At 48.6% G+C, this 14,690-nt stretch overlaps 2 protein-coding genes and 1 long non-coding RNA gene across 5 annotated transcripts in view; 2 read left to right on the top strand and 1 right to left on the bottom strand.

Moving 5' to 3' along the window:
* UBTD1 (ubiquitin domain containing 1) overlaps positions 1 to 14,152 on the bottom strand; it is a 54,906-nt gene extending 40,754 nt beyond the window's left edge. The window contains exon 1 of one of the 2 annotated variants that reach the window (XM_025918203.2): positions 14,043 to 14,152. In XM_025918203.2, coding sequence (XP_025773988.1) covers positions 14,043 to 14,121 — 79 coding nt within the window. In that variant the 5' untranslated portion in view covers positions 14,122 to 14,152. Of the gene's footprint in view, positions 1 to 12,672; positions 13,117 to 14,042 lie in introns of those variants that run through there. The other variant, XM_025918202.2, reaches the window with a different exon arrangement.
* Positions 10,631 to 12,173, top strand: LOC147576101 (uncharacterized). Its single transcript, XR_015241764.1, has 3 exons — positions 10,631 to 11,006; positions 11,500 to 11,807; positions 11,884 to 12,173. It is a non-coding gene; the product is annotated as an uncharacterized LOC147576101 (long non-coding RNA).
* MMS19 (MMS19 cytosolic iron-sulfur assembly component) overlaps positions 13,556 to 14,690 on the top strand; it is a 34,698-nt gene continuing 33,563 nt past the window's right edge. For both annotated transcript variants that reach the window (XM_086680532.1, XM_025918199.2), the window contains exon 1: positions 13,556 to 13,714. In XM_086680532.1, coding sequence (XP_086536658.1) covers positions 13,603 to 13,714 — 112 coding nt within the window. In that variant the 5' untranslated portion in view covers positions 13,556 to 13,602. The remainder of the gene's footprint in view (positions 13,715 to 14,690) is intronic.

Below are 14,690 nucleotides of genomic sequence, written 5' to 3'. Positions count from 1 at the left end.
CAGGTTTGAAGCAAGACAGATAGAAAAAGACATGAGAAATGGAGTCAGAGTTCCCGGGTCTGACACCAGCTCTATCTCTGACTGCGCAGGATAGACTACAGAGCAGTGGCTTGACCTCTGTGAGCCAGTTCCTCCAGCTGAAATCTTTATCAGTGCCAATTCTCTTCTCCTAAAAGTTAGGAAAGATTCTGAGCAAGTCTGCCAACCCCACAGCTTTCGGAAAAAGGGACCATTTCCCCTCTAAAGCTGAGAGGCCCCAGACCCAGCTTATAAAAGAGGTCCCCGTCCATCCATACCTAAACTAGCACTGGACCAGGAGAACAGGGCCAGGAGGCTGAAATCTCTCCTGTGACACTTCCTGTGGGCCAGGGCACAGACAAGTGCCCAAGGGGTGGTGCAGTCACAAGTGGCAGGCCTAAGGCTGCCTTAAGGCTGCAGTAAAAGTACATGATGGTCAGCAATAAACCAGACATCCAGCCCTGGATCTTCCATGGGACACATGTCACAGCAGGACAGAGCTGGGCTCAGCTTCAAACAGGAGGGGTCGGCTGCAGATTAAAGGGCCCAGTGTAGCTCTCTTTCTGCCTTTTGACTCCAAAGACTAGCCCATCCTGTTCCTGAGGGAGAGGCCCCAGATAACAGTGCATACAGCATGTGGATGTTTTCAAAACAATCATCTGGGGCCTTATAAAAGCCATAGTAGCAGTAAGTCCCCAGCCAAATCATGCTCCCTTTCTCCTCAACAGCCAGTCCCAGGCCAGACCGCGGCCAGACCACAAACAGGAATCTGTGAACCTGATGCGCGACCCAGAGGGAAGAAGGGCAAAGAGCAAACAGAGCCATCAGGGATGTAAACCTGGCTGTGCAGCTCCCTGAGGAGCCCGGACACTGTGTGCCATGGATCTGCCCACTAGGGCGTGGCCAGATGGAAAAAATAAAACCCAATCACAGAAGCTCCAGTATTAATTTAGTCCATCACACCGTGAGTTCCTTGAGGAAAGGAATCAACTCTTCCTGCTGTGCCTGACACCTAACACAGTGCCTGGGACAAGGCAGATGTACGGAATTTTTAGAGGCAGTTTCCCATAGTGGTTAAGATATCGGTTCCCAATTTACAACTACGGGGGCTCAAATAGCAGTTCCTCCACTTTTGTGGGTCTTAACCTCTTTGAGCCTCAGTTTCCTCCTCTGGAAAATGGAAGTAATTATGCCTACCTTATAGGGCTGATATGAAAATTGAAGACACCAATGTCAAACACCTAGTAGGGCATTTAACGCACCCATGGTAGGTTAATAAGTGGGTACTGATTTCAATGATTATACTACATGGTACTGATTCAGTGATGCTGTGAGGTCTTGAGAAATGAAATGCCTGTGCCATGTGACAGTCTATTTCGGGGGAAACACAGTGCATTCGTTAAGTAAAAAAATCAATGCCATGTGCAATATCCCATATTATAGAGGACAGTATGGTTTATTTTGCAGACATTGCATGCGGCTGGGGAGAGGGGAGGAAGGCAGAACAAATCCATGAAGGTTTTGTTGTCCTTTCACGGGACAACAAAATGCACTTTCTGGCACAGTTAGGATGTGTAGTGCAAGAACTGGCAGAAGTAGACTATTTGCTAGTCATGGGTGGCAATGACGTCAGTCAGTAAACCAGCCATACCTGTTTAGGGCCCAGTGAGCCCTCAGCTGAAATTGACAAGGAGGTAGGTATTGCATGGAAGGAATGCGGGTCTGGAAATCTAAAACAGTGGTCTGGAATCCAAAACCCTCCATTTCTCACTGTGTGACCCTGCACACAATAGTGTCACTGAGCCTCTCCCCTAAAATGAGGACAGTTTTACCCTCAGTGAATTATCAGGAGGACTAGATGAAATGTGGGTAAAGTACCTACTGCAGTTCCTGCCACAGAGTTGTTGCTTAATTAATAGCAGTATATAATAACTATAAAACAATTGTTACTTAATCTAGTTGTAGGGGCTGTGTATCAACTGTGGTAAAGTGGCTCTGCTGCGGATATTGATCACTTTCCAAGAAAGTTCACGAAGGAGGTGTCTTCAGTTGACAAAGTGTATTAGAGAAATGTGCCAGGCTCCAGGAAGGAAGCCCCAGAGGACCCAGAGATGTTCTGCCAAGCTGAAGATGAGCCACAGCAAACTGAGGGCACTCCCCAGCCTTGACCTACCAAGCAAGAAATGTTTACATCTGTTTTGAGACAGCCCAGAAAAGTAGCCACTGGGTGTTGCTGAAATCAGCAAGAGCTGAGGGGGTGGGGGCTGTTGCAAGAGATTTGTAACTAACAAGGGTTCTCAAGTTTTTGTGAAAGGTTCATATTTTTTAAAATGAGGCTAGATTCAAGGCTATGTCTATAATAATATCACTCTTGTGCAATTTGCTTCCATAAATGAGAGGAATCACAAGAATGGTAGATAACCAGGGTATAGAGCAGAAGCTAGGTCTTGTGTAGGAACTTCACTGGCCTTGTATCTAACTTGGCGGGGGGGGGGGGGGGGGGGGGGGAAGAGGTAGGTTGGGGACAGCTGGCTTAAATAATAAGTGCCAAACATGGTGACAATAGTGAGTACAATTTACCAAGTATTTTAATATTTCCCAGGCACCATTCTAAGGAGACTTAATGTGCATTAACTCATTTAATCCTCATGACAATCCTACAGAGTAGGTACTGTTACTTTCATTTTACAGGTGAGCAAAGTGAGGCCCCCAATCCAAAACAACTTGCTAAGGCACATAGCTAATGAAGTAAAGGAGTTGGAATAAAATGCAAATGAATACTAAATGAACAGAATAAGTGTAATACTGTCATAATTATCTGCCACCAAAAGGAAAAATGGTATCTTATAAATGTCCTATTTCAAAGACTCTAGATTTTGCAAATCAAAAGAAATTCACGGTCAGCCCTCGCTATACACTCTGACCCCAAGGGAAGGGCCAAAGGGTGGGCAGAAGCAGATTTCCCAGGGGCACCCAGGGGAGGCTACATTCTGCTCTTCCCAATACTCTGGGCTGACCAAGAGTCAGTAGAATACAAGTTCCCAAAGGACAAATGAACTTAGCTTTGATTATTGCCATTAACAACCCATTGCCATTATTCACTAAGCATTTGCTGTGTTTGGGCACTGTGCTGATCACTTCACACACATCACCACTTGTGTAATGTAGTCCTTGACTCCCCTAAGTGGCCCGACTCTTGTCCCCATTTTACAGATATGGAAACTGAGGCTTTCCCACCATAGGGAGAAAGCAGTAGAGCCAATGCTCCTATGGCTTCTGCCTCTCTACCACTTACTTGTCAGTAATGTTGGGCACCTTGGCAACCTCAATAAATCTCAATATCCTCACCCATAAAATGGGGAAAATGATTCCTGCCCTGTCTACCTAACAGGATGGCTGTGGAGAACAAATCATGTATAGTACTGGTGAAAGCACTTTAAAAACTGCAAAATGCTGAGCAAAGTAAGAAATCATTAGTCTTATTAATTACAAACAGTGACACCTGATCCAGCAAGCACTTTGCTAATATGACTTTGTTGCCTCTTTTCTCCTGGGAATTTGGGAATAATTCAAAGTCTGCAGCCAGGACACTCTTTTCTCCAAGTCCCTGGCATCTGAGAGTTGGAAAGTGGCAGTTCACTCTGGGAGAAGAGGGAGAAAACAAAGATGTTTGCATTCTACTTGTATTTCTCTTTAGGAACACAATCCTGGCTGAGATTCCAGCATACTCAACCCTCAAACAACATTCAACACATATTTAATGAGCATCTACAAAGTGCCAAGCACGTGATCCAAGACAATGGATTCATGTGGCTCCTAGGGTAGAGGTTGTAGTTTGGGGGTTGGGAAATTAAAGGAGGAAGGAACAGCAACGAGAGAGAAGGGAGCAGAGTGGCTATAGTCCTTGGAGCTTTGCAGGTTTTACATCAGACTTCCAGCTTCTTTTCAGAGAAGTGAGGGAGGGCAGCACAGAAGATTGAGCTCTGAGCACTGCAATTTGAGTCAAAGTGCTTAATCTGAGCTCTAGTTCCACCTCTCCTCAGCCTCATAACCCCCAGCAATCAATTTACTTTCCTCCCCATCAGCTTTCCCATATGTAAAATGGCTAGAAATGTTCCCATAGGTAAAACAAGGACAATCGAATGAGAGGACTGGGTCTAGCAAGGTGCCTAAAGACGCTCAATAATAAACTCATTTTAAAAATGAAAACCATGTGTTCTCTTCTTCCTGTCTGGTGAAGATAAACTGTCCAAGGGCCCAAAAGCTCAGGTTCTGAGATCAGACACTTGGGTTCCAGTCCTGGCTCTGCTGTTTACAAGCTACATGGCCTTAGGCAGGAGACATTACCTTTCTAGGGCTCAGTTTCTTCATCTGTAAAAAGGTGATAATAGTGTCCACCCATAGGATGGTCGTGAGGATTAGCCAAGATCCTGCACGTGATGCTCCCGGCACATGGTGAACACCAAGTAAAGGTGAGCTACTGCCAACTGTATCTCTTCCAGCCCTAAAAACAACGAAACTCTGAGTCCTCTAAGATCTAGGCTGCTGGGTGACTGGCTGGCTGCCTGGGCTTGGGCTCTGGTGCCAGCCTCCCTGAGGACACAGGTACAAATGCGGAGCCGTCGTCGTCCCCCCCACCCCACACCCTGCAGAAGGTGCTCCAGCCCCTTTCCTGATAATAAGGGACACTAGTTGAGGGGCCGGCATGGTCAGAGGTATGGGTGCACACTGTGCTTGGTCCTTCTTCCTTGTGAGCTCAGAAAGCAAGGGGCAAGACCTTGTCCCCAACAGAGAGAAGCACGTGGTTTTGAGCAGCAAACTCACCATGTCACTGTCACTACTTGCCTTTGACTCAAGCCTACATGCTCCCATCTGAACCACAGTCCTGCATCTCTCACATGCAAAAGCTAAAAAGGAAATTGGTGCCTATCCCACTCATCCCAAGTTAAGACAGAGTTAACATTCTCTGGGAGCCAGATGAGTTACAACAACACAGAGCTGCTTTGCTTCACTTGAAGCCCCATCCATCCATCCATCCATCCATTCATCCATCCATTCATCCAACCAACCACCCATCCATCCATCCAGTCTTCTTTCCCAGCCATCAACCACCTAGTTAGAAACCCAGAAGCAAGCCAAATTCTGACTGACCAGATAAGATGTCGCAGAATCCACCCAGTCAACCTCCTATACTTCCCTCTCTGGAGGGTCCCTCAGGCTTCACTGTGAGCCCATCTGATCTTTCTCTGGGCACAATTCTAACAATCCCGGTCATCTGTTTCCTCAGGAAATCGGACAGGCTGATATTTGAGCCCAATAGATGGAATCTCAAGTGACCACTATGATCAGGTGTCACTTCACACCCATAAGGATGGCTATTATCAAAAGCAAACCAAACAAAATAAAAACCAGAAGATAACAAGTATTATTGGTGAGGATGCGAGAAATTGGAACCCTTGTCCACTGCTGGCGGAAATGTACCATGATACAGTCACTAAGGAAAACAGCACGGCAATTCCTGAAAAAATTATACGTAGAATTCATATATGATCCAGCAATTCCGCTTCTGGATATATACACAAAAGAACTGAAAGCAGGGACTCCCAACAGATTTGTACACCCATGTTCCCAGGAGCGTTACTCACAGTAGCCAAAAGGTAGAAGCAGCCCAAGTGTCACTGACAGATGAGTGAACTAAATGTGGTACCGACATACACTGGAAAATTATTCAGCCTTAAAAAGGAAGGGAATTCTATGGTACAACATAGAAGAACCTTGAAGATATTGTGCTAAGTGAAATAAGCCTAACCCAAAAATTCAAATACTGCATCATTCTACTTCTACGAGGTACTAAGAGTAGTCAAATTCATAAGAGACAGAGGGCGGAGTGGCAGCTGCCAGGGGACGGGGGAGAGAAGAATGAGGAGTTTGTGTTTAATGGGTACAGAGTTTCAGCTGGGGAAGATGAAAAAGTTGTCGAGCTGAATGGTGGTGATGCATGTATAACAATGCAAATGTTCTTAATGTACAGAACCATCTACTAGAAAGCAGTTAACATGGTAAATTTTATGTTACGTATATTTAAGCACATTTTATGTGGGGAAATGAAAAAAAGGAGTGACTGCTGCCAGGGAGAAGACAGATTATAGGTGGAAACATGAACCCCAAAAGGACAGTGGCTGGACACCATTTAGTTTGGGGCCCACTGTCCTGCAGTCTCAGAAGCCCAGAGGCCTCACACTGATCAGGCAGGACATTGTTCTCACTCAGAGCCCAGAACAGGAATCAAGAGCCTCCCTGCACCAATGGTGCTTGGGACCCTGAGGAAGGCCAGGCTCTCCCTTAGCAATTTCCTTCTGCCTGTCACCAGTTCACCCCTCTTCTTTCAGAGATAAAGGCTTTTGACAGAAAGAAGCTTTTGTGGTTCCCACCTCCACCAAGCAGGTGCTTTGTACATACAGGTATGAACTCAACACCCCTGAGTCGCAAAGAGGAGGTTATTCATGCTCAGTGTATTTTGCTTGGAAGCCTATCATCCATTTCAGAAAGATTCCCATCCAAAAATAGTTTTTAAACATTTCTTTTATAGTTTTGCTCTTTGAAAAAAGAGTAAGCTTCAATGATCTGGTGGGGAAAATCACTGGCCATGGTTTTTGTGTGTAAAAATCCTGTGGCTAGGATAATAGAAACTTTATGAGTTCACGAAACCTCTTTTTATCCAGGATCTCACTTGATTCTTAAAACCTCTCTGGGAGGTGGGTAGGGTAGCAGTCATCCCATTGTACAAATGGGGAAACTGAGGCTCAGAGAGATCAAAGCCGCACACATAATTAGGAAGAAGCAGAGAACCAACGGCTTTATTTCCCATCAATGCCAGATGAGGATCTGGGTTGGGATCTCATATTTGAGTAGACCATGCAGTCATGAAACCAATTTTCAAAACAGTGTTCATTTATTTTATCCCTATAACATCTTTCTGAAGTAAACTGCAAATAATTATCATTTTTTAAAATAGAAGATCAACTGAGCACAAAACAAATGACTTGCCCAAGATCACCACTTAAGAAAGGGCCAGACTAGACCTCCTGCCTTTTGAATACACTTGACCTTGAGCACTTCCCTACAATGCCTTGACCCCAACACACTGAAAACTTAAAGGAGCCCATGCAGTTTTTATATAGCCTGCACCATGTTTCTGTGAACTCGGCAGGGAGCAGATATACCTTTATTCTCTTTTTAATAGCTGGAAAAGAAAAAGAGGTTAAAGAAAACTTTAAGTTCCTTTCAGCTCTAAAATTCTATGATTCTAAAAATTCCTCAGCAAGTTACTTGGCAGAGAGAGGCCTGGAATCCACATCACCCGCCTTCCTGCTTCCCAGTCTGTTAGACCACCCCATCCCTGCCCTTTGAGTTAATGACTACAAATACCATGTGTATCTGAGAGAGGGGTCCACAGTCAGATGCATTAAATGACATAAAATGTCAAGAAAGTGCCACTGCCTGGTTAGGACCCTAATAGGGGACTTCACTCTGCTCTGCTGCCATGGCCCCTGTATCTCCTAGCAAGAGGCTCCCAAATCACAGGGAATTATATGCCAGGTATTTGAGACCTTACCCAGGCCTGGGATGACAGAGAAGCCAGTCCCAGGAACAGAATAGCACTGTGAGGCTGCAGCCTAAGTCCCCTTATTAGATGCATGCCCTAACACCTACGAGATGAGAGAGCAGTCAGGTCTGCTCATTCCTGCTTTTCTACAGACCTTCCCAACACTGTTAGGGATACACTGGTTTCATTCGACAAAGACTTATCAGGCACCTCTGTATGCCAGGCACTGCTCTATGTATCAGGGGGCAAACAAATAAAAATCCCTGACCACATGCGGTAGGAGAGGCAGCCAATGTCAGATGATGGTAACTGCCATGGAGAAAAATAAAACAGGGAAGGGGGCGGGGGGGGGGGGGGATAATGCTGACAGCAGGTAGTACAGGGAAGGGGATCGATTTATAAAAGGCTGGCCTGAGAGGGCTTGACTGAGGAGGAATGTGGAGGAGGCGAGGGAGGGAGGGCCCCGTTCAAGTACCAGGGGGTGTGGAACAGGGCTGAAGAGCAAGAGATGGCTTAGGAAAGGTAAGCTGGTGAAAACTGTATCGTGTTTTGTAGGCCAACACAAGGGCTGGGGATGAAACGGGGAGCACAGGAGCAACAAAAGCTGACTTACGGTTTTGCAGCACCACTCTCGCTGCTGCGATGAAAACGGTCAGGAGACAAGGGAGGAAGCAGGAAGGTCAGTTAAGAGACTGACGGGAGCTTAGAGCAGGGCCAAAGTGTGCGGATGATGGGACTCAGGTTCTGGGTCTATTAAAGGCAAAGCCAACAGGACCTATTGATTAAATGGATGTGGGGCTGAGACAAAGGGGAGGAGTCAGGGGTGTGTTTTGGGGTAGTGTTTTGGGGGCCTGGGCAATGGAAGGATGAAATAAATCACCATGAGCTGAGCTGGGAAGACTTTGGGAAGAGCAGGAGTGGGGGGTGCGGGTTCATTTTGTCTCGGACGTGTTAAACTGAGAAGCCTGTCAGACGTCCAATGTGTTGACCACTAGCAAAATATACAAGGCTAGAGTTGAAGAGGACAGGCTGAAATTATAAATGTGTGAGTCACCAGCATATATAGTAATATATAACCGTATGTATTATCATACAGGATTTCCATGTATGATCACATGGAATTTGTATGACTATAGGTTTATTTTCTCCCTCCACCCCTAAACTGTAAGCTTCATGTGGCCAAAAACCATGTCTGTTCACAGCCAGCAAGGTGCCTGGCACTCAGTAAATATTTACTGAGCAAATGGAGAAGTTGCCCAATTACTCCCTCAAGAATAGCCACAGCAGCCCACACAATGAGAAGCAGACTCTCTTGCAACCACAGTGCCAAGCCCAACCAGCTCAAAACAGGGCCCTGGGTCTGTCCACACCGGGCTTGAGATTCCAGAATGTAAGCGGATATGCCTGGCACATCACAGAGTCAGATATTTGGGTTTCAGCCCTGCCACATTCTCAAAGGGTAGAACTGGGCAAGAGACTTGCCTGTTCTACCACCTCTATTTCTCCCTGGGGTGGCTGGGGGAGGGGCTGCCTTACCCACTTCAGGGGCAGAGATATTGATCTACCCCGGGTATGTATATGTGGTGGTGGGAGCACCCCACATGAGTAAATCTTCAAGTATTCTCTGAAGATTGCAAGGACCACCCAGCACCTGGGGGGGAACCTAGACTTTCGGGGGATACATTATGAGTAACAGTTAAAAACTAAATAGCTAATGCAAGATGGCCTGACCAATGAGCATTATGTCTCTGTTTTACCTAACAAGTGACTAGGAAGACAGAACTAAGGCCAAAGGATGACATAACAAGGCCTGAAATTTCAACGCAATAACTTTGCAGTTTTGAACAGGTGCCTTTATGAAGATGTTGAAATAGCTCTAATGATTTTGTACAACCTTGCTCCTTTCTGAGACATTGAAAGTGTGACCTGAGAGAGGTTTGATGACTTGCCCAGTATCACCCAGCTCCGGGCCTAGGACTAGAACTCAGGTTGTAGCTCTCTGTTGATGATTTTTCCCCATTACACCAGTGGCAAAGGAAAGGTAAGAGTCACCAAGAGAGTTGAGGAGTTTTAGGCATTAGTGTTACAACATCAAACTATGTCTTTGTCAAAGGGTAAGCTGCAGATGTTACAGGAATGCCAGGTGCATGCTGTGAAGTTAAGAAGGATTCCTTCCCTCATACCAAACTTGTCATCCTACAGAGTTCCCCTTGGCTTTGGACTTTATGAATAGCTTTATTCACAGAGAGACCTGCAGAATCGAAAAAAATGATACACTAGCAGGTAAAAAAAAAAATGCAGATAGATACTTCAGTAAAATGTTTACATGAAAAACCTAGATGACAGGATACAGTCGGGTTAACATTCTAAAGTCAACAAATATTTGAGTGGCTCCTCGTACAAGTCATTGTGCTGGGTGCTGAGTGTGTGTGCATGTGTATATGTATATGGCTACATGAGTGAGTGTGAGAGACAGACACACAAGGCTAAGACAGAACCCAGGTCTTCAAGGCTTGCAATGTAGTTTCTGATATAAGACTATAAACATCAAAGAAATGACTAATAATATGGAGTAGGTAATTGTTAAGTGGCATAATGTGTCTGCAGGAGTTCTCAGAAGGGGGGGTTAGAATTGTCAGGCAAGGTGCTTCTAGAAAGATAGGGGATTTGAGGCAAACGTCAAAAGGAAGAAAGGTTCTTGATAAGAAGGAAGAAATGGCAATGAGCAAACAGCGTGGCTTTAATGTCAGAGGAAGACAAAGAAATCACAACTTAAAAGAAAGGACCAGATCAAACTGAAAAGCCTTGAAAGTTAAAGTTCTTAACAGAAGTGGAAAGATGCAAAAAGACTACTAAACAGGGGCGCCTGGCTGACTCAGTCAGTAGAGCATGCAACTCTTGATCTTGGGCTTGTGAGTTTGAGTCCCACGTTGGACGTAGGATTTATTTTAAAAAATAGTTTCTGTTAAAAATTTTTTTCTAAACATAGCATTATAGCGTTCAGAACAGGTTAATTTAACAAACATCTTCTGGGAGGGACCACAGTGTGCAGGCATGGGATGAATGACTGAAGATGAACTTGCCCTTGGTGGAGAACTAACTTCAGCCTGGGAGGTGGGTTGGACTTCAGATGAGAAGAGAGTGAAGCAGAGTGGAAGGTACAGGTTAGAATGACTTGCCAAGGAAGAACCAGCAGGTTCCAGCGGATGACTGACTAGGAGGCAGAAAAAGTCAGCAGAGACATCTCCAAAGTATGAAGTTAGACAACCACAAGAATGGAAGAGTAAAGGGAAGCTTGCTGAAGGGAGAGATGCAGAGCTTGGTTTTGGAAGTGTTGAATCCAAAGGATAACTACATCAGTGTGTCCAGTGGGCATTTACAGGTATGAATCTGGAGTTTGACAGATAATAGTTGAAGATACAGTGTAGGGGGTCTTCCCAGTGGAAAGAGTTGTGGGACTGTGTACAATTTCTCTGGGAGGGAGTATGAGAGAAAGAACAGAATGCCAAACTGCACCGTGGTGCACCCACACCTAGAAGGTGATGTGATGGTGAGCAGGAGTGATCAGAGAAAAAAACCAGGATAGTCTAATGCCAAGAAGGGAAGGGGGGGGGGGTAGTTTCAAGTATGAGAGGGTTGTCACCAGTGAAAAATGCTACAAAATCAATTGTGTGGCCTGAGCACATAAATAATAAATATTCGCTGAATAAGTGAAAGAGAGAAAGAAAGGAAGGAAGGAAAAAAGCAAGCCAGCCAGCCCTTGGGTTTGAGAATCAATTTTTCTCAATCAGAATGGACAAGGCTGCCAACAGGATTTCAATGTTAGATTTTACCCTATGACCCCCACCCCCATAAAAACACGTTTCTTCTTCCAGAAGTCATCCTGTCCACCACACAGACATCCTTCTCTGCTTCCCCCACGTTTCCCCTCATCTTCCTTCCCAGTTCCCACAACCCAAGCAACACACCTTCCGTGTCAAAGGAGACAGGAAATTCCAACTAGAGTTTCCACTTCATTAATGACTATACTATGCCTGTGGCTCCTCTTACAAAAAGGGATATGTGGCAACTGGGTGGAACAGGCGACTGCTTTCTAGCCCCAGCTGCACTGCTAACTAGCTGTGGGACTTTGGACCAGTTCTTCAACCTCTCTGGATCAGGGCTTCTACACAGACAGGAGGAGGTAAGTCTACCTGGACTTCAGACAAGTTTTGAAGGTCCCTTTCAACTCTAAAGTATACGATTTTTATCATTCTCAGAAGGTCCTTGCAACACTCTCAGAGAAGGAAGTGAGTACAAGACCCGGGGAAACGAACGCCAGACCTCTTCCCAGGGCGAAGAGCCAGGATAGGAGGAGTGTACCAAGAAAGTGAGAAGGCGCTGCCCAGCCCTCGCGGATCACCAGGGAGCAGATCCCATCCCCAAGGCTGGGAAGGATCCCAACAAACCCGAGCGCAATTCTCACCCCACACCCCACCTTTTCTAGACTCCCAGACAGCCGGGAAGCTCTAAAAAGCCCTGCGGGAAAAATAAAGATTTCTTTCCCAGAGTCCTGCGCTGCTTTTGCCAGTTGGATTCCGGCAGACACGATTTGCAGCCCGATAATGACACAGACAGTCTTTGGAAGAGCGGCAGTTCTCGCTCGCTCCGAGTTCTGGGGACGACTGGCCGCCCGCGCCGTGCCCCGACGGGCCAGCCTCCGACCCCGACCCAGCTGCCAGGCCAGCGGCGCCCCCGTCCGGGGTCCCCCTCCCCTCCGCGGCCCCGCTGCGGTCTGCAAACATTTCCTGCCCCCGCCCCCACCCTCACTCGCAGCTTCCCAGTTGGAGCGAGTTGGGCTCGCAGCCGGGTCAGCGCTCGCAGTTGCCCCAACTCCGCTCCCCCGACCACCAGGGCTGGGGAGGGGGCTCCCGTCTGGCTCCGGAGCAGACATCGGGGAAACCCAGGCGTCAGGAGCCGTGGGAGGTCGCTTAGGAAGCCCAGAACTCGAGCGAGGAGGGGGACAACTGGCGAGGCGCCCGTGGCCCTGCTCCTTTCCTCGTCGTTACCTGCTCGCTTGCGGGGGTGTCCCGGGGCGGCCGGCCTCTCCCGGCGCTGTCTCCCCACGCAGTTTCCCATGCTGGCTCTTCAGCCGGGCCCCATGCACCGGAGGCGGCGGACTTGTCTGCTGCTCTGCGATCCTGCCCGGACGGCTGCGTCCCGGGTCAATGGCTCTTGCCTCCCGGCATCGGGCGCTCCCCGATCTCCCCCCGGGGGCGCGCTCTGCCCGGGCGCCGGCTTCGCCACAAACTTTGCGGGCGACGGGAGAGAGGGAGGTGGCCGATTCCCCAGCACAGTCCCAGGTGGCCGGGCCAGGGGGGCCCGCGACGGTGCCCGGCCGGAGACCAGCTTCGATGGAGGGGCGGAGAGAGGGGGCGGGCACCGCCGCAGCTACTCCCTGCTCGCTCGGAGCTCCCAGTAGGGGCCGGCCCCCCGCAGCCTGTCACTCACCTGCCTAACCCCGCCCTGGCCCGGCCCCGCTCCCTGCCGCCCGCTCGCGGTGCCCGCGCCTCCGCCGCCGCCCGCCCCAGGTGTGCATGTGACCGACGGCACCGCCCCCTCGGGCCGGGCCTGATTTTCTCATTGGCTTCCCCCAGGGTGTGTACCGCCCCTCGGCCCCACCCAGCCAGGTGCCCGCCCCGCCGCCCGTCTCCCCGGGAGCCGGGCCGGGAATTATTCGCCCTCAATGGCCCCCGGCTGCGTGCCCAGCAGCCGCCTTTCCTCCCCGCGCCACCGCCCCGTCTCCAAGCCCCGCCCCTCGGGGAGGAACAGTCCCATCCCTCCCTGGAACTGCCTGGCCAGGAGCCGGCAGGCACGTGATCCAGGGAGCGCCCCGCCTCTTTAACCCTCCAAAGGCGATTGGCTCAGGAGGCGCGTGCGCTCAGAGGCCCATCCCGTGCCACTGCCCACTTCCCCTCCCACGATCTCTGGTTCGCGTCATGGCCGCCGCCGCCGCTCTGGAGGCGGTGGCGCCTACGGGCGCCCTGTGGGGCCTCGTGCAAGACTTCGTCATGGGTCAGCAGGAGGGCCCGGCTGACCAAGTAGCTGCAGGTACGGCAGACGGCGCCGCGCGGCTCCCGCATGGGGCCGACAGGAGGGAGCGGCCTCAGCATAGGCGCCGGGCGGGAAGGGAGTGAGGGACAGCGGTGACTTTGAGAGATTGGTCTGGGGCTGGTTGTAAGCACCGCGTGTTTAAGAACCGTAACAAATTGAGAGTCTTGCGTCTTCCTTAAAACGCCTTTACGCCCCTCATCTTAGTAATCACCCTGTGCGCGAACTGGGGTTACAGAGTCATTACCGATTCACAGATGAGGGAACTGAAGCACAGAGAGGACAAGAGACTGGCACATCAGGCGGGTGGGGCAGCAGGGACTCAGACCTAGGTTTTCCAGTTCAGAATCTGCTGCTCCCGCCGAGAAAGCACGTTGTTTCGCGGAGGTTGATGTGAGAAGCAGCATCTTGCGCGGCACCAGCTCCAGTCGCGTGGCATGTTGGGAGTGGCCGCGCGGCGCTATCTCTGACTGGCTGTGATGGGAGAGAGGAGGGGAGAAGCCGCTCTGGGGGGAGTTTGAGATGTTCCGCGAAGCCTCCTTAAGACTTTCCCTCCGTTTCTTGGGAAAGTTCTTGATTAATTTGCTTCGTGAGTTTTTTATGTAGTGTTTGTTTTTATCTTTTCCCCAGATCTCCGGTTTCCTGCTTTTGGCCAGTTCAGGAACCTCTTAGTTCTCACAACATATCTAAGATTTGCTTAAAACAAATTCCAGATGTCCTTGGAAGTCGGAGACTTCACCTTCAGAAAAAGGAAAAAAAAAAAAAAAAACCCTAAAGAGTTGTTGAGTGTCAGGAGGTCTTCAGACTTGTTTAAGTAATAGAATACAAAGTAATCTGAACACAGATGAGTTTTGTCTTACTTTTAGAAATTTTGCATGCTTGGGGAAAAATAAAAGACAACATTTCTCTTGAACACGGAACGTACTAACTTTTAGCGTAGGTGAGAAATGAAAAAAGTGAATTGTGAGAGAGTATA

The sequence above is a fragment of the Puma concolor genome, chromosome D2 (assembly GCF_028749965.1).
Source record: "Puma concolor isolate L17-30 chromosome D2, mPumCon1.1.hap2, whole genome shotgun sequence".
Classification (NCBI taxonomy): Eukaryota; Metazoa; Chordata; class Mammalia; order Carnivora; family Felidae; genus Puma; species Puma concolor.
This window is presented reverse-complemented; position numbering and strand designations above follow the sequence as displayed.